This window comes from Cebidichthys violaceus, unplaced genomic scaffold (assembly GCF_023349555.1).
Source record: "Cebidichthys violaceus isolate CVI_PGR_0920_01 unplaced genomic scaffold, fCebVio1.0.p SCAF_2, whole genome shotgun sequence".
Lineage (NCBI taxonomy): Eukaryota > Metazoa > Chordata > Actinopteri > Perciformes > Stichaeidae > Cebidichthys > Cebidichthys violaceus.
Window position 1 is genome coordinate 10,055,176 of NW_027176372.1, and position 19,864 is coordinate 10,075,039.

A 19,864-nucleotide genomic window follows, 5' to 3' on the forward strand; every position below is an offset into this window, starting at 1 on the left:
TAAAAAACAAGCTATTCTTTAGAAGATGTGGAATTCTTGAAGTGGAAGACGTCGAGAGGACAATGTCAAGTCCAAGTGATGAAAAAAAACATCTTAAGAATGAATCTATTTCCAAAACTTTTATCATTACACAAACCAGAATAAGCAAGGAATGTCAGAAAAAGATGAGGCACAAATCAGTCACAATGACCAACTATAAGTACGTGATACAATTGAAACCAGAGCATTTTGATCTTTAAAATCACCAAGGCTATCAGCTGCATTCATTTGAAAATCAAATAATCTGTGGGAACGTTAACAGTCCAGCTTGTTAAAGCAATATTCTCTAGTCTAGAGGACCAGTAATACTGGAGAGATGTTTAAATTCTCAACACACCCCAGACTTTTCAATCTAAACTAAGAACTCAAATTAAACATGATAAAAGTGTGGTCTGTCAACGGTGATTTTCAATTTTGTCCTATCGAGGAGGATGAATGGATTTAACAGTTTACATTAACATCCTGCAAATGTACAGTATGACCTGGGTATACTATATACCCTGTAGTGTACCAGCAATATAGTAATCACTGGACTGAAGTTCAGACTATAAACATGCTTGAGTTTGACACATTTTTAGTAAGACAGTGAAACTACAGAAGAAGTTCAAACTGAAATTTAAGTTCAAGTTTGACACCACTAATTTTTTTTAAATCAATTTAACAAGCAAGACTTTCTGTTCCATTACGTTCTAGTCCATTCAATGAGCCCAGCCACATAATGGCTACAACAGGCAGTCCAGACGGAGCTGTGGCACGAGGACCATCTCTCTTCAAATCATCGGTCAGTGATGGCAGCAGCACAGCAGAGCACACCGTCTCATGATGTTCACAACTCTCACTCTCGATTGTCCGTGTCCTCGGTGCTGCTGCTACGAACCATTTTCTGTCCTTTCCTCTTTGTCTTCCTCTTCCTCACTGTCCTCCTCTCCACTCTCACTGTACTGGTAGTTACAGCGGTTGGTGTTTACAAAGAGGTCACTCTCATCATCCTCAGAGCCACTGAAGTCCTCGTCTTTCTCCTCCGTCTCCTCTTGCTTCTCCTGCTCTTTGTTTGTCTTGTCCTGCTCCTCGGTAAAGCCCTCTGGCCTGGAGGAAGAAAAAAAAACAAAAAACGCTCAGTTACATTTGACCAAATGATGCCAGTTGTGTCATGTGTGTGTGTGTTCCCACTCACCAGAGCTGCTGTTTTTGCAGGTACTGAATGTGATCTTTGTAGAGAATGAAGCTGATCTCTGCCTTCACCTTCTCTCCTTCCTCAATAGGGTCCACAATCACATAGTCACCTAGACATGTTTGAAATGTGAACCAAAGAATAAAATTTAAGAGAAATAAAGATTTGTCTTTCAGCCAGTACTTACTAATACGTCCTCACACTAGTGACTGATATTGGCTCCTTCTATTGATATATCAATATCTATTCTCTTTGAAAAAGCTCTCATAACCACTTTTTTTTTTTAACATCGAGTCAAAAGTCCCACATGTAAACCCTTGTGGTAGCGTATGCAAGCACTATTAATTTTGGAAAATATATGGTGGGAGAAAAGATAAGTATGTAATTAAAAAAATCTGACTGATAAAATATTCAGTGTGCATTTAGAGCCTATATCAAATTACAGAGAATATTTTAGCTTCCTACATCTGCCAGAAATCAAGTGTGCAAAACTACACAGTCTGATATTCACAAAGTTTACAATTCATAAACAAACAAATATTACATTGGCATTTCCCTGTGAAGTGGTAACACTTTTCCTATTGTGAATCCTGGGCTCTATTTTAAAAAGGTATATATATATATATATATATATATATATATATATATATATATATATATATATATATATAAGTGCGTGCTTAATTGATACTGAATGATCTCTGTGATCATCTATTCGAGACTATTTAATCTAAGCATCCCACTCAATCCCGTACCTCTCTTGATCCAAAGGTTCTTGCGGAACTTGGTGGGCATGCTCACCAGGAAGGTCACACCCTGGGCTGTGACGGCTTCATGGAGGTTGTTGCCACGGCTACCAGTGACCTACAAGTGCACAGGCAGAGGATGGAGATGAGGGTCAGGAGAATGTCCAGCTGTTCGCTGTGATGCCAGTGGTTGTTTACCGTCAATAAGTGACATACACTGATGTCTACACAGCACACCTTCACAATCTGCTGGTTTTCTGTGGGCGTGATGAAGTCCCCAAAAGCCTCCTTGACCACGTGTTTGCGTTTGGTGGCCTGTGACATCATAAACGGTGAGCTTCAGGTTCCGTCGCCAGCTGAGAAGAGTTAACAGTAATGCACTCTACATGTCAGCTGGGGTTAAATAACGATTCATTAGGGAGATAACTAAAACAGGATGTTTGACAAACCATAAGATACAACAAAACTGACAGGTTATATTGGAAACTAGCTAAATTCAGACAATTTAGTGATCAGTTAGCTTAGCAACTTTTGGCTAATGTTTGGCTACCGAGATTGATTTCAACGAATGACGACACTTCACGTGGCCTTAGCTTGTTATGCCAAATAGTTGTCTAGAAACGCACGCAAATGTCTGATTTTAACTAGAACATGAACATTACTAGTGCTTTAGCTGACTAAGCTAACCTTGGAGTTAGCCATCTCAGAACGTATCTCCAGCTCAACCACGTTAGCAGGTTACATGATTACCTTGAAAGAAGGAGAAGAGTAACGTGAACTGTGTCTCTTAAGAGCAGAGAGTGTTTCTGGGCAGCGTGACAGCAGCTAAAAGACACGTTGAAATGGTTTGTCAGTAAAGGCAAACCGCATTTGTTCCTGTTTTCTGGCAACACCAAAGGTTTCACTTCCGGTAATAAGTGGTCCACCCGTTTCAAAATAAAGGTCGCTTTCTAATTTTCTTTCATCTGTAGGCTAAATGGACGTTCAACGAGGGCTTAGAATGACACATAACATAACTTTGTCACTTCAGCATCAATTTCTATTAATTGTCTGACTATAATAGTTTCTAACAAGATTAGATTTGTGTTCCAACTCTAACCCCAACCTACTGCTCCACACCGCCCCACACAGGTTTAGTTATTCCGCGGCAGTGCCTTTGCATTGTGGGTAATAGAGTTTTGTATTCTCTCAATTTGAGCAACGTTCAAGATAATTTGCTGTTGCCAACCAGTTCTCACACAATACACAAGGTAACGTGGGTAAAAAATAAAATAAGATTTTCTTTATTAATACCATCTTTATTCAGCTATTATTTACTTAAGGCCAATTGATTGTTAAATACTTAATTAATTCACCATAATAGCAGAGCATATTTATCAAGTAAAATATTGTCTACCCTTACTTTCATCAGTCACTTAGACATTGAAGCAATGTGATGTTCATTGTGGTTTATTGACAATATAATCTATTCACAATAAAAATGTCTGCATTTGTTTGTATTTTTAATTGATTACATTTCATTCTGTTGTTCCAGTGTAAGAAAAGAACACACAAGGATTAGGATCTCACATCTTTTATTCAACCTTCATGTAGGTCTCACTGTCTTACAGCAGTTTTCATAAATATATTGCAGCTATGTACCGACCATATGTTCAGACCAATACAGGTAGGTAAAATCATGCTCAAGTACAACATAGCATTAGCATGGACACTGGTGACAAAACATCCAAGACACCACAAAAGAAAGTAGTTTTACTTCAATTAGTGCACGCTCTGTATCAAACACGGGCTCAGTTACTTTGAGGAAAGAGGAGTTAAAACCCAAACTGCCTAAAACACAGCAATCCTTATGACCTGCAGGACTAACGGAATGAAATGGGCAAATATAATCTACTTTAAAATGACTATAAAATTCCTCAGCAAAGCTAGCTTTATCAAGCTGGTATGTTTTTATTAACACAAGGTGTGAGGTATGAAGGTGAGGTCAGCTGGCAACTGTAATACTTGTACTATAATGGTGTGTGTATGAGGTGTTAGTTCTTTAGTTGACTACAGCAGATGAGCACATCTTGTTGATCCCACAGGCATTGGACCCCCTGTATAGGTAGTAGTAACCCTGTATGAGAGACAGAGAGAAAAAAACACACAGTTAGTTTTGTACAGTATACTGCAACCCAACATGGAACACCAGGCTGTGGTTAAGGTCTTGCAGTTTCAAAGTCAAGAGTGCACTTTGACTTACTTTAAGTAAGAAATGACACGGTTGACTATTTTTTACTTATCGTATTGCCAAGTCAGGAAATTCTGGTGATATTGTTTGAATTCAGAATGTGCGCTCTAGTTGCTATATCATCAAGAAGAATAAAGTATTATCTTTTAGAACTCTTTTTACCTTTCTCTAATCCACAAAGACTGTTAGTAGGTGGGGTTGTCTTACCTGCTCTCCATAATCCTCTCCCCAGCTGTTTTTAATGGCCCAGAATGGAACACTTTTACCTGAAACCACAGAAACATTAATACAAGAAGCAGGAAGTGGGCGAATGAAACCAGGATAAAAAAAACAAAAACACAAACACTTACGTTCTCCGTATCCCACCATCAGCACAGCGTGGTCGATCATCCAGGGGTTGCAGAAGATCTTCAGAGGGTGAGACACGCCCTTCCTGTAGAACTACAGGCATTTCAAAAGAAAAGATCAATTAATATGACTGTATACTGATGATCACATTTTAGTGAAAATTGTATGTGTTATTATGTCATGATGTTATCTCTTTACATATTACTCAAATAGAGGTGGTGGCAGTGTGTCAAATTTTAGTGATGCAGTCATTGCTGTGGGGGATAAAACCCTTTACCTGCATGGCAAAGGCGTTCAGTGCAACAGAGATCGGCCCGTTCTCAGCCAGCCAAGCGGCAATTTCTAAAGGGAGAGAAAAAAAAGAAAAAAAAGAGTACATTCAACAGCTCTTTGTTTCCATCTGCCACACGGCTGAATTTTCTAGTTACAATTGATCAAAATCAACACCCATTAATCTTCATAATTTATTTTTCTTTGAAATAGGAATCAACAAATCATTGTCTGTGTCTTTACTGTTTCTTCATCAAATCTAATTACTGTCACTTTCAGATACAAAAAAAGTATTTTAGTGATATTTTCTTGTCCTCACTTCCTTCTTCAGCCCCTCTCTGTTCGCTCAGCCCACTCACCCTTCTCGTCTTTGGACAGCTCCACAGAGCTGTTGATGTAGGCGGCCACCTTCATGGTGGTGAAGTCGCACCTCTGCTTCTGCCCGGTGTAGGAGTAGTCGGTCTCTGTCTCCAGACCACCTGAACAACAGTAAGGATGAAGATTAAAGGCTCAGTGTACATCAGATGTATGCTTTTGCAGGCTGCTCACAGTCAACAAACAGCTGCATTAAACGCTAAAATGCTTCTAAATGGTTGCACCCGTCACTCGTCCTCCACCCATGTCACACTTACCCAGCTTCTCAATTGCTTCATAAGCGTTTGCTGGCAGCCCTCCTCTGCACGCCTGGTCCAGCCCATCACAGTCAACCAGCTCTGTGAAGGACAAATCAGTGAACCAATCAAATCATGGCTTGTATCTCTAAATACAATAAGTTACTAAATTATTGTATCATCTGTGTTTGTTTGGGTCTGTGCATGTGTGTGTGTGTGTGTGTGTTACCTTGTTCAGAGAGGGACAGCAGCGTCCCATTTTTCAGGAACCACTGGCCTTCAATGTTGCCTGTCACAGAAAATGCCCAGCAGGATCCACACATACCCTGCAAGAAACACACCTCAATCAGCACAAAGTAGGCAGGAGGTATAATTCCTTCACTAGTAACATGCTACTGAGGGTGAATGCCCTATGATTAAATCTGTTTGTTGGTACCTGGTTCTTAACGGAACTGACAGCTCCATGATCCCGCCAATCCCAGCTGGCAGGTGCGGGGCCTCGGGCAGCATAGGCCGGTTTCATCGGTCGATGAAGAGTCCATTGACTCAGCAGCGGGTTCAGGTAAGTAGAGTGAAACTCTTCCTCTGGAGGAAAACAGAAGGAGAGCAGTTTAAACTTTTGTGTTACTTCAGAGGATTTTTTTAAGAACTGCTGGTGCAACACGTAAAAAGCAGAAGGTGCGTTTCCTAATTGGAAACTGTGTGCAAATACGAGCAGATACATGAACACACACACACACACACACACACACACACACACACACACACACGTGTAGAGACACGTACCAGTTAGGTCGCTGAACTTGGTGACTCCATACTCGGCTGACCCTTGATCCAAAGACTGGAGCTTCTCAGCAGTCTTCAGGTTCTCGTGGAAGATGCGCAGACGATGATCTGCCTCTGCAGGATCAAAGGTCAAATAAACATTTTTTTTTAGGATTTGGTACTTGAAAGTGAAGGACTGCCCTGTTTATCAATCTTTTACATTTGATGTGATGTGAGTAAGCAGATGTTGTTTGGTAGGTGTGCTGATCTGGGTTGTTTTCGCAGGACACACGATTCTAAATGCAACACGTAACCTTTAATTTCCTGTGCTCCTTTGTAGCGATTTCAGAATGTGTTGGACTATGTGTTTAATAATGTTTATCCACTGTTGATGAGACACTTATAACCCATCAGTACACAATATCCAATAGGCGCTGACAGGTTGGGGATATTTAGCCTTATGTTAAGGACGAAGGGCTTTTATTGTTGCTATGAGAAGGCTGTGAGTACATTAAGGGTTCAAGGTGTTAAAACAGGAAAGCGACACATTATACATCGTACTATGTTTGGTATGAACAATACATTAGTGTCAAGTCACTCACCCTCCTGGCTGCTGTAGACCTTATTGTATGTCACCATGAAGTCTTTGAACTGGCCCAACAGCTCCACGGACTCCTGCCAGATAATGAACAGACAATCACATGTTTATCTTTAATCTCAATTACAAGCTGATGATGGCTGTTTACACAACGAATGGACTAGAGGGTTATCTAAGAGGCAGATAACGAGGTGGATTGTGTTGTCAGTCCTGTTATTGGTCTGAATAGGACATCATCTTTACCTCTAGAGGCTGGCTGGTGGACGCATCCACGACCACGTTGGTTTCTTCTAGTTGTGATTCAACTGATGAGAAAGACAAACAGGACAAAATGTTATGTGTCAGTGTACAGACCACATATAGTATGTCTAATGTCTCAGAAAATACTGGGAATCTATGGATTTCAAATGAGTAATTCAAACAAATGAAAGTACAGTCACTTAGTGTGAACCACAGGTGTGTTCTTCAGCCAGAACTGTGACCAAACCATGATGTGTGAGGCTGCTGACTGACCTTTAGGCTGGCACTTCTGTTTGAGCAGAGTTGAAGCGCCCTGCCAGGGAACGTCCCACACTTCGAACACACACACCTCCGTCTGACAACAAAAACATACACAGGACAGAGCTCCGTTGAAAACTGATTGACAAGCGGAATAACATGTAGCACAATCACTGCAGCCCAATCTAACGACATCAAAGAGACCAAGTCATGTCTCTTGTCTGTCTTTACACTTTCAAACGAGAAACGTCTCAACTTAGACCGTCCTCCCCCCCCTTGGCTAAGATGGAGGATGTTAAAAAAAAAGGGGGAATAAATCTCCACTGTAAAGTCTAAAAATATAGGAATGAAGAAACAAACAAAAAAAGAAGTGTATGTGTCAGGTTGTGTTTGCATGCATGAGGTCATGAGGCATTAGCATGCTTGGGGCTACTTCAAGCGAAACTCAGGTCACAAGATCTGGTGAATCTCAGCTGAACCGACATAACTAAACTGCTGCAATAATAACTCGACACACAACTAACACGTTAGCGATTATGGAATATTTCATGCTCCTTGGAGAAATCTGCTATTCTTAAACCGAGATAATGACCTACTTTGTCTCACTCCTTCACCCTAACCCCTCTCATGCACACCAACACTCACAACCTACCTTGAGTTTGTGCAACTCGGGATAGAAGTCACATGTCCTGAGCATGGTGGACTTCTTACATTGAGTGTTACTCAGCTCCACTGTTATTGTGTAGCGGATACCCTTAACCAGCTGGAAAACAAAGACAAATACACACAGTGGTCACGTTAGAGTTATAAACAAGAAATATTGCTCTTAATAAAGCATTGATTCAGACATGACTCTAAAGGTGTAGTACAGTAATAATAATAAACATGTATAACACAGTTTATGCTATTATTTTGAAGAGAAGTCACCTTTTTCCGGCCTTTGTTTCGCTAACTCTTGCTGACATGACGCAGCTTTGAATAGTCCGCAGTGTACCTTTGTTTACAATGAATTGAACGCAGCTCTTACTTCAATGTCGCAAATCGTCATACAGCCGACATTCTCCATTCACACTCGTTTTGAATAAATAAGATGCCACAATGCTGTGAATAAATTCAATTTAAAATAAAGGGAGAATTCACAATCTGTGTTGATGTTAACGTTACCTGTTTGGTGGCCGAGAGGAGCCGGCTGATTTTGCGGAGGTGCATGGCGTTGGAGCCCCGGTTGTAGCGCTCCTCGGCGAACTCCAGAGCCTTTTTCAGGCCGGGGTCGGACTCCTGCAGCCGGATTAGAGAGCCTGGAGGCCCGATCAGAGGCCGATCGAGGTCCTCACCGAGCCCGTTTACCGAGCCCAGCACGGCGGCCAGGGCCAGCCACAGGATTACCGGAGAGCGGAAACCCATCTCTGTCAGTGCCCGGTGTGTTGTCAGAAAGAAAAGACGCCGCTGTTCAGTGTTTGCTCACTTAAAAAGAGAGATTTTCTTTTTCTCTTGAAATAAACAACGATATGAAGTTATCAGCAGTGGTTACACAAGAGGTACCGTTAGCGTGTTGTTGCCAAACAAAACTGGGATGATGTTGTGGGAGGAGACAAAGGTATTAGAGGGCGGGGTGTGTTCAAGAAACATACAGTATAATTCAACGCACACAGGCATGTTGTTGGCTCTTATAAAAAAGCTCTTATAATAAATGTTCCACAGCACAAATAAATGAGACGAAAAGATAAATCACCTGGTTGTCATTATTATATAGAAATTATATATATAATATATATAAATATTTTTAATTTGTCCAGCGAGATTCTAAATTACAAAATCCTTTGGTATTTAGAGAATGGGGAAATTAATAACAACATAATCTGCCCCAGTATTAGAGCGACACTTTACAGTGTCTTCTACTTTACTTATCAATTTATCACTAGATTAACGGTTGGTAACTTGTTATTAATGTGACTCACACAAAATGTATGGTCACATTTTTATTTATTTAATTAATATTTGATAGAACGAATTTCTGATCATAATTTTTCCTGTTCTGACTTGTAAAGTGCACCAAATATGATGTATGAATTGGGAACCAATGTTTACTGAACATTTTTGAAGATCATTTTGTGTTTCATGTAGTTTTTTAGAAGCTAGTAGCCTTGCATTACATTACTTGTTTTTTTCTGGCTCCTACACATCGTTATATTTGTTCATAATGAAGCGAATCAACTCTTTATGTTCTAATAAGTCGTTTCATGCTAAATATGTTAATTACATATGACTGAAAGATGTATATGTATTGTGAATGTTAGTTAGCATGTGTTAGCGTTTTGCTATGCTGCTAGAGCAGCGCTGCCATTTGTAATAGTGTCTTCTTCACATATGCCACAGTAACTGTGAGCCCATTGAAAATGTGCTGAACAGCTAGGAAGGTTTTTATACCAAGTTACACCAAATATGTTGATTAAACATAGTAATGAGATAGTAGTGTGAATTTTGATCATTTTGGGTTTTTTTTGTGTATCCTTCATGTGATTTTGTTTAAGACAATATAATGCATTTTACCTGTACTTTGTCATGTCAAAATGAGGAAAAATATAGAGGAGACTTTGATTTTTTTTATTTGGAAAGAACTCGAGAAGACGTTTAACGAAAGAAGCCACGTTTGCCTGCCTCATAATTTTTCCTGTTTTTCTCAGGCACACATCAGTTATCAGGCTCTTTCTAACTGAGACCTGTATGAGAGAAACATGTTCAGAGTGACACCTATTTTCACACAGTGTTGTTTATTCATAAATATATTTATTTGACATTATAAATACTGCCTTTCCCCCCATGGATTGGGAGAAATTTGCTGGCATCCTTTCCAAACTGTTAAGAGATGTAACCAATTTAAGATAAGTGATGGTTATATTTCCCATAATGTAATAGTCAGCTGTTTTCTTTTACATATTTTGAAATCATTTTAGGTTCTCTTATGTGTCCCACAAAAGGACATTATGTCCCACTAAAGGTCACTTTGAATATGTTAAAGAAGGAAGAACGTTTCATCTTGATAAGACAATAACAGATACATTTTTATCAAAAAAAGAAATAATTAAAAATGATTCATTCTGCTTCCCTTTTGGCAGCAGGTTATGAGCAGAGAGTTCTCCCTTCATGTGTTCTCTCAAAATATAAAAATTCAAGCCAGACTCCATTGAAATTGTTGGTATTTGAACAAGAGGTGAGAGAGAGAGAGGCCTCTTGATATATATTTTTATATATATCATATATATATAAAAATATATAATATATATAAAATATATATATATCATATATATATATATATATGATATATATTATATATTTTTATATATGATATATATATATATATATATATATATATTTTTTTTTTTTTTTTTTATTTTTATACTGTATATATTATATTTTACATATATATGTTTGCGCCTGAATGTAGCCAAATCGTTTTTGTCTCTTCCCTGAATTGTTCATTTTCAGTCACATAGTAAATCATCAAAATCTGTGACTCAGACTGGGGTGTATATATATATATATATATATATATATATATATATATATATATATATATATATATATATATATATATATACATATATATATATACATATATATATATATATATACATATACATATATATACATCTATATATATATATATACATATACATATATATATATATATATATATATATATATATATATATATATATATATATATATATATATATGTATATGTATATATATAGTTACCAAACGTCAATCTAGTGTTAAGATGATAAGTAAAGTAGAAGACACTGTAAAGTGTCGCTCTAGGCAGATTAAGTTGTAATTTCCCATTTTCCAAATACCAAAGAATTTTGTAATTTAGAATATCGCTTGACGAATTTAAAATACTTAATATTATTCTTGATTAGCACATACATCTAAAAATATGGTTACATCTAATTTTCCTCTAAACATAACGCCTTTGTAATTACAGCCAATGACCAGTAATAATCAAATACAGCCACTAGAGGGAAACAAAGTACTGTCACTTTTCGACGCTTTTCCTGTAAACGGAATTAAATATTGTGAGAAAATGACCCAACGGAGCAACACATTTAAACTAGGCTGGCTTTGAGGGTCTGCAATTGTTTTTTCTCACAGCTACAGATTATATGATAGCATAATAATAACGTAAATGTTAGGATGAGTATTAATTTGCATTTCTGTACCAAATACAGCTAAACTTTTAAGTCAGGTCACATTTATGGACATAGCACTTTTATTCTGGAGGATTCTGGCCGGAAGTGTGGTTGTTGTTGTTGCTGCTGGCGCACAGGGGCTAGCGCTGCTAGCACCGCGGGCACAAGCACCTTTGGACAATTGCTAAGCTAACATTTTAAACTTGCTGAAATAGACTGCCCGAAACCATTTGGCGTTACGTTAAAGTCAGGTTCAAGTGGGAACAATCGTTAGTTGTCACTTTATACCCAAGCGACAAAGTTGCTGTCGTGAACGGTATGACTAATTTATATTTAGGGATCAGGTTGTATTCTTAGCATTAGCCTCTGAGCAAAGGTCTGACTGGCAGACATGGAGAATCGGGGGATTGAAGACATGTTTGACTTTCGTCGGTAAGTCGGCTAACGGCAGCTAGCTAATGCTGTTGTTAACTTTCAGCTAACGCTAATTAGCAACATTTGTTATCTTGTTTGTTCATGCTATGTTACAATACAATTCTATCGATGACGTGTACCGTTTGCTAGCTACCACTGTAGGCTTCCAAACGAAGGGATACCAAACCTTTTATAAACATGCCGCTAACGTTAGCTGGCTAACCTAGCTGTTAGGCTTTGACGTTATCGTACAATTGATTGATATCGTTTGTTATGCTACATTGTGCAACGCTAATTTCAGTGTACACATCTCACTGCCATCAGTTGTAGCATTAAATGCGCTAACTAGCTACGTTAGCTCGCTTATCCCTACGTGGTCGTTGATCTTAACATCTGAACATTAACGTAACGTTGCTCTCTTCGGATAACTGACAGTGAAGTTTTGTAAAAGACCCAACTTTTTATAAGCGGACACATTGCCACAGCTATTATTGTACTATTAACGTGTTCACTCCACATACACAGAAGTGGAGCGAACACATTTGCCATTAACGTCACTTCAGATATGAAAGTTAAAAGTTACATCGGTCTAACGCTAAAATAAATGGGCCATATGTCACAGTAAGTAGGTGGGACAGAAGGCCTGAAAATGCAGCAGCGCTGATTTTAGTGTCGGATTTCAGGCCAGAGTAGGACCATGTTAATATCGGGCATGATCTCAGATGTTCTCCGGTCCTTAACCGACACGACAACCACGTAACGTTTGACACGTGTAATAAACTCGTGGAGAATGAAACTCTCGGACTTTGGTTTGATGCGGAACAGAAACTCACATGAATGTAACAGTGAAGCAGCCAGGCGATGCTTATTATTCAGCAGTGAATATTTAACAAACTATAAAAGAGAGAAATGCTCAAATTCAAAATGTAGCGTTAAACTGCACTTGTTAGAGTTGCAGTTTGTCAACAGCAGTACATTCAACACATAGGGGCAAAACTAGTCTTTGTTATTGTGTGACACTATAGTGATATTTTGAAGTTAACCTTGGTGTGGGTGTTTTTAATGGTTTGGTGCTAGTTCATGAAGTAGTGAAATAAATGCACACACAAATCCACATTTTTGTGTGTGTTTGCTTCCTGTTAAAGTTTGATCTTTATCTATGATCTTTCAGTGAGATTCACATGGTCTGTCAAGATCTCACCAGCAATTACGTTTCACCCTTTTCAGATGTCATCCACTGCATTTAAACATGTTTTTATGAAACTGATTTAGTTTTTTCTATGTACAGGGTTCCCAAAGATGCAGTTCTTCTCCTGCTGTTGCTGATTTACTCTCCAGTTGGCATCTGTTTGATGTTGATACGTATCTTTCTTGGTGTTCACGTGTTCTTGGTCAGCTGTGCAATTCCAGAGAGTTTTATTAGAAGGCAAGTATTTTAAAGTATAACATTTTCTCAGACCACATTTTACACTCTACTTGTAGTTGTGGCGGTAGTAGCTGTTGTAGTAAAGTGTGTCATTAATAATATGCATATTTTAAGTAATATAAAATTGTGTAATAATAATAATAATAGTAGAAATGTAAAGGAAAAACGGGGACAGTTAATGCTGTGAACATGTGCTATATATTGCATACTGTGCAGTTCATTAATAATAATTGCAGCATGGCTGCCTCTCACAGCTATGAGTAATGACTGCATTAAACACAGCCACCCCATAAAATACCATTAAGGCTAGTGGCTGCTCAACACATTTGATATGGTATGTGTCTGTTACACGATAACCACTTCTAAATGAGACCCGGTTCTCAGTTATTTCCATGTTTAATTCAAGTTGATGACTGTAGAATTGAAGAATCGTTACATAACAACACATGTAAATGATCTGGATGTTGCTGTAGGAGCACTGATAAACCTTGCATGTTTTTTTGTGAATGGCACCACTGCATGTAAGATTACATCCACCTTTTATTTTGTCGTTCTTTTAGATTTATTGTCCGGGTTATGTGCTCAGTCCTGGGGATGCATGTGAGACAGAAGAACCCTCGCTCCAGAGACAGAAACACCAAGCTGTACATATGCAACCACATGACGGAGTTCGACCACAACATCATCAACCTTCTAACCCCCTGCCATACTGTGAGTGTTTGACTTTTAAATGTGCAAAACCGCGTCATGCAGGATGTTTTAAACATTTTAGCCACCTCATTCGTAAGAATGCTACATGTCTCCTGTACCACTTTGTTTTAACGCGTATGCTGAAAGCTGCAGTGTTTAAATCAAAGCTGTATATCACACTGGTGGTAGTCATAGATTAGCCCTATGAAATGACTGTGCTAAGGTCTGTCGTTTCTTTGTGCTTCTATTTGTGTTAATAACTGGTGCAGCTACAAACTTTTTTTGTTTGTTTGTTTTAGCAGTTTTTTATTGTTTTTCTGTTAAATCCACCGTACATTTCTTTGCACCATATATTAGATATTATAATGTATACAAACATGGGTCTGCGGCATCCTTCAAATTCTAACAGTTGTGAACGGTACAAACTTCTTTAGATCATCTACATGTCAGTGTTGCATTTGAAGCACTGTGAATTCGTAGAGGAACTAAAAGGAGGAAAGTCCATGATGTTCTGTATGTTAACTTCAATGGCTGCAGATGAAACAGAGGAGACAGTGTTCCCACTGGTCCGTGAAGCATACGAAAGTCTTACACGCATAGTGACCCGGCCATCTTTCTATCTCATCCTTAACTTTTTTTGTTTCACGGTATTTCACTGTTAAACACAGGAATTGCAGTGTACGGTGAGTTTGCTCTTTCTCTTTCTGCTCCTTAGCCCCAGTTGGAGGGCTCCACAGGTTTTGTGTGTTGGGCCAGAGGCTTCATGGAAATCCATTCAGCGTCTGGCCAAGAAGCAATCGGAGAGTCTCTTCAGAGGTACTGCTCCACTGAAGGCACCCCACCTCTGCTTCTGTTTCCTGAAGAGGACACCACAAACGGCCGTGCTGGCCTGCTGAAGTTCAGGTTCGAGCTAACATTTCTGTTGCAGGATCCATCTACTCGCTGTTTGATTCATGTCACCAAGGAAGACTACGTTAATATTCGTGAGTGGGAATTGGTTAATGCAATGCTAATGGAGAAAATGGAACATTTTCCCAACAAACTCTACTTTAGCTCTCTTTTTTATGGGTGTTTATAGTTGTCCTACAGTAAAGCAGTGACTGGGATCTATCAGTATTTGCAAATGGAGACAGTGTTTTGGCCTCAGACTCATGACTTTGGATGTAGAAAGTGGTTTAAATTATCGTTCCTCTTGCGTGACACTTTGAGATCGAGATTAATTACTTTGGCGGTTGTTTCCCCTCACACATTTCCCTCTAGAGTTTGATGGGCAGATCGCTGTAAAGATGTAAAAACAGCTGCAAAATCGGTTCATTTCTGTCTTTGATTTGAGCAGCTCAGAGTCATGTGTACTCTATCTTCAGAGATGCACTGAACCCCAATACAACTGGGAGGAGCACTTCATATGAGTATTAAAAAGAATATTGTAATGCTTTTGTTTGCAGAGTTATGAATTTCAGTTTAAAAGTTTTCACTACAAACAAAAATGACTAAATCTGATTAAAATCCTTTGTGCCAAGTACAAGACACACCAACAGTTAACTGTTTTCCCTTATGATTATCAATGTGACTTTATTCATATTTTCAAATGAAAGAAATTTGATATATTCAGAATTCTATTTCTCTTTAGTTGAAAAAAAAAGTCAAAGATGTTGCTTGTGTTCACAGCACACAGCCTCACCAACTAACATACTAAATATATGTTTTTCCTCTCAGTTCCTGGCCTTTCTCACTGACTGACTCCATTCAACCCGTGGCCTTACGAGTGACCAGACCATTGATTGCTTTGGTAATGTCCTGTGAACTTGCATTTTCAAGGAAAAAAAACATAGAGTGCAGGGATGAAATACCAGAATAAGAGGGATTCCTTTAACACCAATGTTTTTATGTGTATTTACAGCATTCGCTGTTTGAATCTTGAATGCTGTCTAGAATATCCGAGTGTAAGAGATTTCTTAATGTGGTTGGTAATGACATACAAACCATGTAAAATGCCTGAAACATTAGAGAGGAAGGAAGGAAATCAATGGGGTAAAATAGTGATTTAATATAATAATTTATATCCACCAATCCCAGCTGTGGAAAATCATTGCAAAATGAGTGCACTTTTCTGGAAGTAACAGCAAGCTGATTAGTGTAGGCTGCTTAAATCTAATCCAGCCATCTCGGTACCGAGAGCATTTTAGCTTGTGTCGTTGTGTGCAGCCGTGGCAACAGTTGGGCTTTAACAATCAGTGAAGATCATTTGAAATAGTAGCAGGATTGTTTGGGTCACCGGGACTTTTACCGTCCATATTCTCCCTGTGACTGTTCGTACATAGTTAAATGTAGGGCATGTCTACGCTGTAATATAAGGGTATGATTGATCCCACTGTATGTTGTCTGTCCACAGAGCACACCGGAGTCAAGCTGGCTGATGGAGCTCTTATGGACATTTTTTGTTCCATGTACAGTGTATCATGTAAGGTACTAAATAATTCAATCAATTTTTCTATCAGCAATTGATTTTTCAAAGTGGAATCCTGATATTGTGCAGCTGTATGATCATTAATAAACCATTAGTTTATTTTATTTCCCATGTAACTGAGGTCGTTTTGTGGAGATGTGCGTTATGTAACTAAACTATATCCACTGAGACCAAAAAGACAAAAGCTGATGAAAAACACAACTACCGACCCCAAGCTCCTCTTCTCTTGTCAGTAATGTTGATTCACGAGCATGAGTTTCAAATGCTTTTAAAACTAAATTACTTTTGTGAGTAATTGTTTAGTGCTCGGAGTTCCGAATTCAGTTTTTAAATTGATTTTTAACGTTTCTGTTGGCAGAATTGTTTTTTTTACTTCTCATGTTGCTTTCTATGCCTCCGCGACAGCTCTTCAAATGTGACACAAACATTCACTTGGACTCAAAGATAAACTGATTTAAAATTTAGTGGTCAAAGGTCACCTCACAAAACATGATTATGCTAATTATGAAGTTACGTTTCGGTCATTTATGACTTACAATTCAGTATCTATCTACACACAGTAGACGCAGCTACGGGAGCAATTTTGGGGTTTAGTGTCTTGTTCAAGGACACATTGACATGAGACTAGTGGAGCAGTAGCTGGGGATCGAACCGCCGACCCTCTGATTGAAAGGCGGCCCTGCTCTCCACTTAGCCACGGTCACCTGTGGCTACAGTCACCAAGTTATGACATTTTGGACAGACATGGATGCAACCTGCAACTAGAATGGTTGGCGGAGGCAAAAAAAACCTGCAAGGCAGTAATTCTAGTTTGTTTTTTCATTTCCATCCCAGTTGGCTCCCACCAGTGTCCAGACAAGATGGCGAGTCCATGCAGGAGTTCGCCAACAAAGTCCAGGAGGTAAAAGCAATGTTTGCCAGTAGAGTGGATTCTTAAAGGGTTTGATTCGTAACAGCAAGAACAAATAAGTTACATAATTTAGGAAATGTATCCAATTTCCTGATCCCAGCAAATAGTTCCCTTATATTCCCGTAGGTTTTGTCTCACCAAATGCCTCTTTCTTGCCTTTGTGCTGCAGTTGTTTGCTAAAGGTGTGTCTTATGTGTGTCTTTTAATTTCAGCTATTGGCGGGTGAACTTGGCTTGGTCTCCACCAAGATCACTAAAGCTGATAAAGCAGAGCACATCAAACGTAAAAGGCACATCGTACCACAAACGTCTACAAGTAAGTCAATTTCATTAACACACAAAACACCGGATTCTCTCCACATACGGATCTGGCTGGTTGTTTTGGAGTTTTTTGGGGGTCCGGTGACAGCTGTTCTTTCCCCTTACCCTAGGTGTCAGACCTGGCTCTATTGGCCTCGGTTTCATGGTCCAGAGTTTGGGCACCGATGACCACAGGATTGCTAAGATGGCCCAACAGGTGAAGGACGTGCTGCCTCATGTCCCACTGAATGTCATCGCCAAGGACTTAGGTAGAGCCCGATTTCAGTGCGAGTCATTATCGTTAACAGATCCTTCTAAAACATGAAGGTGGTTTGAATTGCCATGTCTTTTATGGTTGTCTCTTGATTGTGTACAGCAAAAACCAATTGTGTTGATACCACCATAACAAATCTGCTGGAGAACAAAGAGGAAAGTCCAATGGAAGCAACCGGAACGTCGACTTTTGGGTCTTCTAGGAACAGCTCCTATTCCTCTGGTCCTGCTCCCACCATAAAGGTTTGACGACTCCACACGCTGCTAACTGGGCAATTTATCATTTAGGATCCATTTTATCCATATGTAAACATATGAAGTTCATATTCACTACAATAGTACCAGGGAATGTGAAGTTGCATAGGAACAACTTAATACTGGACATTTTATTTCAGCTACTTCATCTTGTGCAAGATTGATTGATTTGTCCTCAAATGAAATCCATCTAGCTCATTATTATTGTTTTTCTTCATTGAAATAATAATTCCATTTTCATCCACAGCCTGCTGCCAAATCTTTTGGGAAATCACCAGTTGACAGACATTTGTCTCTCCAAGAGAGAAAAGAAGCGCTCTATAATTTTGCAAGAAGGTGAGGTTTTTCTGCCATTAGCAATGTTACGTCATTCCATCATACCATAGACTATTGTATTATTATTATTATTATTGTTAATATTGCAGCAGATATGGCAAAACGGCCAGCCTTACATGGTGGAATGAAATCTTACCATAATCCCTCAACTATTGTTTTCATCAAATATTTCTGGATTCACTGAAAGTACTTCTTGTCCGCTCAGGTCATGTTAATAAGACACCTCAGAGAAAAGCCCAAGCTGCTTCATTATGCACAACATCTTGTAGTTGTGCAGAACAGTTTTGCAATATTAATTTGCTTTGGATTCATTTCTAGGGTCATGTCTGTCACTCAATTCTGATTCTGAGCAGCGTTAAAGCTGCTGCAGACAGAAATCGTATGTAAAAATACTCCTGTCTTCACTAAATGAGACCCTACAGATTTGTTCTCAAATCCAGACTCTCGGAAACGGCAATGAAGCAGAAAATCATTGCAGGGGGTCAATCGTAGAGAGTTGTTATTTAGCTCTGCAGCTCTCCTCAGCTCAACAGAGCATTTTGGGATCTTTCAGCTCGTTTTGTTTTTTATGGCCCTCAACTTAACGGTTTAGGTTCTCTCTCACCACCCTGAGAGAACTGCTTGGTAAAGTTATGATCATTGAAATGTATATTCCCAGTGGGCCTCAGTGTTGGTGCTTCATTGATACTCACAGTATTCATGTTCAAATATTGGACAAACTGTAACTCTAGGACAAACATAATTTGGATGTAGTTTATATTTAAGCTTAAAACGTCCTTTAAGATTTGGCTAAATTCTACCATAGAGTTTGACCAAAAGGCACGGCATTCATTTCAATTTGGTCCAGAAAGAGACTATTATCTGTTTTTCCTCTTCTAGACGCTACATTGAAAAACACGGACTGGATGAAGAAGAGAGTCACTGAACACACTTTGGGTCAAGCTATCACTGAAAACATCCAAGAAGCATATTCTACTTGCATAGCTGTCTAATTTGAATGGTGATTTTCTATACCGTCAACTGGTTCTGTTGCAAAACAGATTTAGTTAATTGCGGATAATGGAGGGGAGTATTCAGAACATGTATATGTCGATGGAATGGTGATTATGCATGTTTAATTCTTCATTCTGGCTGATACATAATTTTGATAACAATTTGTATTACGATCCACTGACTGTGAATCATCTATTTATTTTTATAATGTCCAGAGTCGTTGATGAAAATAAAGTTCAGCTTGACCTTAACAAATTTGTCACTGATGTTTCAGTTGAATGTCGACTCAAATGTCATTCATTTATATATTTACATTTACCTCTTCAGGAGGA

General features: G+C 38.8%; 2 protein-coding genes across 2 annotated transcripts; one reads left to right on the top strand and one right to left on the bottom strand.

The window, feature by feature from the left end:
* Positions 1 to 104: 104 nt before the first annotated feature.
* Positions 105 to 8,859, bottom strand: ctsf (cathepsin F). The gene is made up of 18 exons (XM_068715322.1): positions 8,441 to 8,859; positions 7,929 to 8,039; positions 7,292 to 7,373; positions 7,022 to 7,083; positions 6,783 to 6,855; positions 6,202 to 6,315; positions 5,852 to 6,000; positions 5,645 to 5,741; positions 5,437 to 5,517; positions 5,164 to 5,283; positions 4,812 to 4,876; positions 4,537 to 4,627; positions 4,394 to 4,452; positions 3,999 to 4,072; positions 2,194 to 2,293; positions 1,966 to 2,074; positions 1,214 to 1,322; positions 105 to 1,125 (listed from the first exon to the last, which is right to left on the bottom strand). The coding sequence occupies exons 1-18, from the start codon at positions 8,678 to 8,680 to the stop codon at positions 909 to 911; spliced, it is 1,953 nt and encodes a 650-aa protein (XP_068571423.1). The 5' UTR covers positions 8,681 to 8,859; the 3' UTR covers positions 105 to 908.
* A 2,738-nt stretch (positions 8,860 to 11,597) lies between these two features.
* aup1 (AUP1 lipid droplet regulating VLDL assembly factor) lies at positions 11,598 to 19,799 on the top strand. Its single transcript, XM_068714316.1, has 12 exons — positions 11,598 to 11,901; positions 13,172 to 13,309; positions 13,870 to 14,020; positions 14,715 to 14,902; positions 15,716 to 15,788; positions 16,392 to 16,465; positions 17,301 to 17,367; positions 17,589 to 17,691; positions 17,807 to 17,944; positions 18,052 to 18,191; positions 18,451 to 18,539; positions 19,419 to 19,799. The coding sequence occupies exons 1-12, from the start codon at positions 11,861 to 11,863 to the stop codon at positions 19,462 to 19,464; spliced, it is 1,248 nt and encodes a 415-aa protein (XP_068570417.1). The 5' UTR covers positions 11,598 to 11,860; the 3' UTR covers positions 19,465 to 19,799.
* The last annotated feature ends 65 nt before the right edge of the window (positions 19,800 to 19,864 follow it).

Coding starts and splice junctions, on each gene's coding strand:
- ctsf (XM_068715322.1), bottom strand. CDS start 8,680: ATGGGTTTCCGCTCTCCGGTAATCCTGTGGCTGGCCCTGGCCGCCGTG. Junction 5,742..5,851: donor TCAGTTCCGTTAAGAACCAG/GTACCAACAAAC, acceptor TGTTTCTTGCAG/GGTATGTGTGGATCCTGCTG. Junction 2,075..2,193: donor AAAACCAGCAGATTGTGAAG/GTGTGCTGTGTA, acceptor GTGCACTTGTAG/GTCACTGGTAGCCGTGGCAA.
- aup1 (XM_068714316.1), top strand. CDS start 11,861: ATGGAGAATCGGGGGATTGAAGACATGTTTGACTTTCGTCG. Junction 14,021..14,714: donor TTCTAACCCCCTGCCATACT/GTGAGTGTTTGA, acceptor TCTGCTCCTTAG/CCCCAGTTGGAGGGCTCCAC. Junction 18,192..18,450: donor GTCCTGCTCCCACCATAAAG/GTTTGACGACTC, acceptor TTTCATCCACAG/CCTGCTGCCAAATCTTTTGG.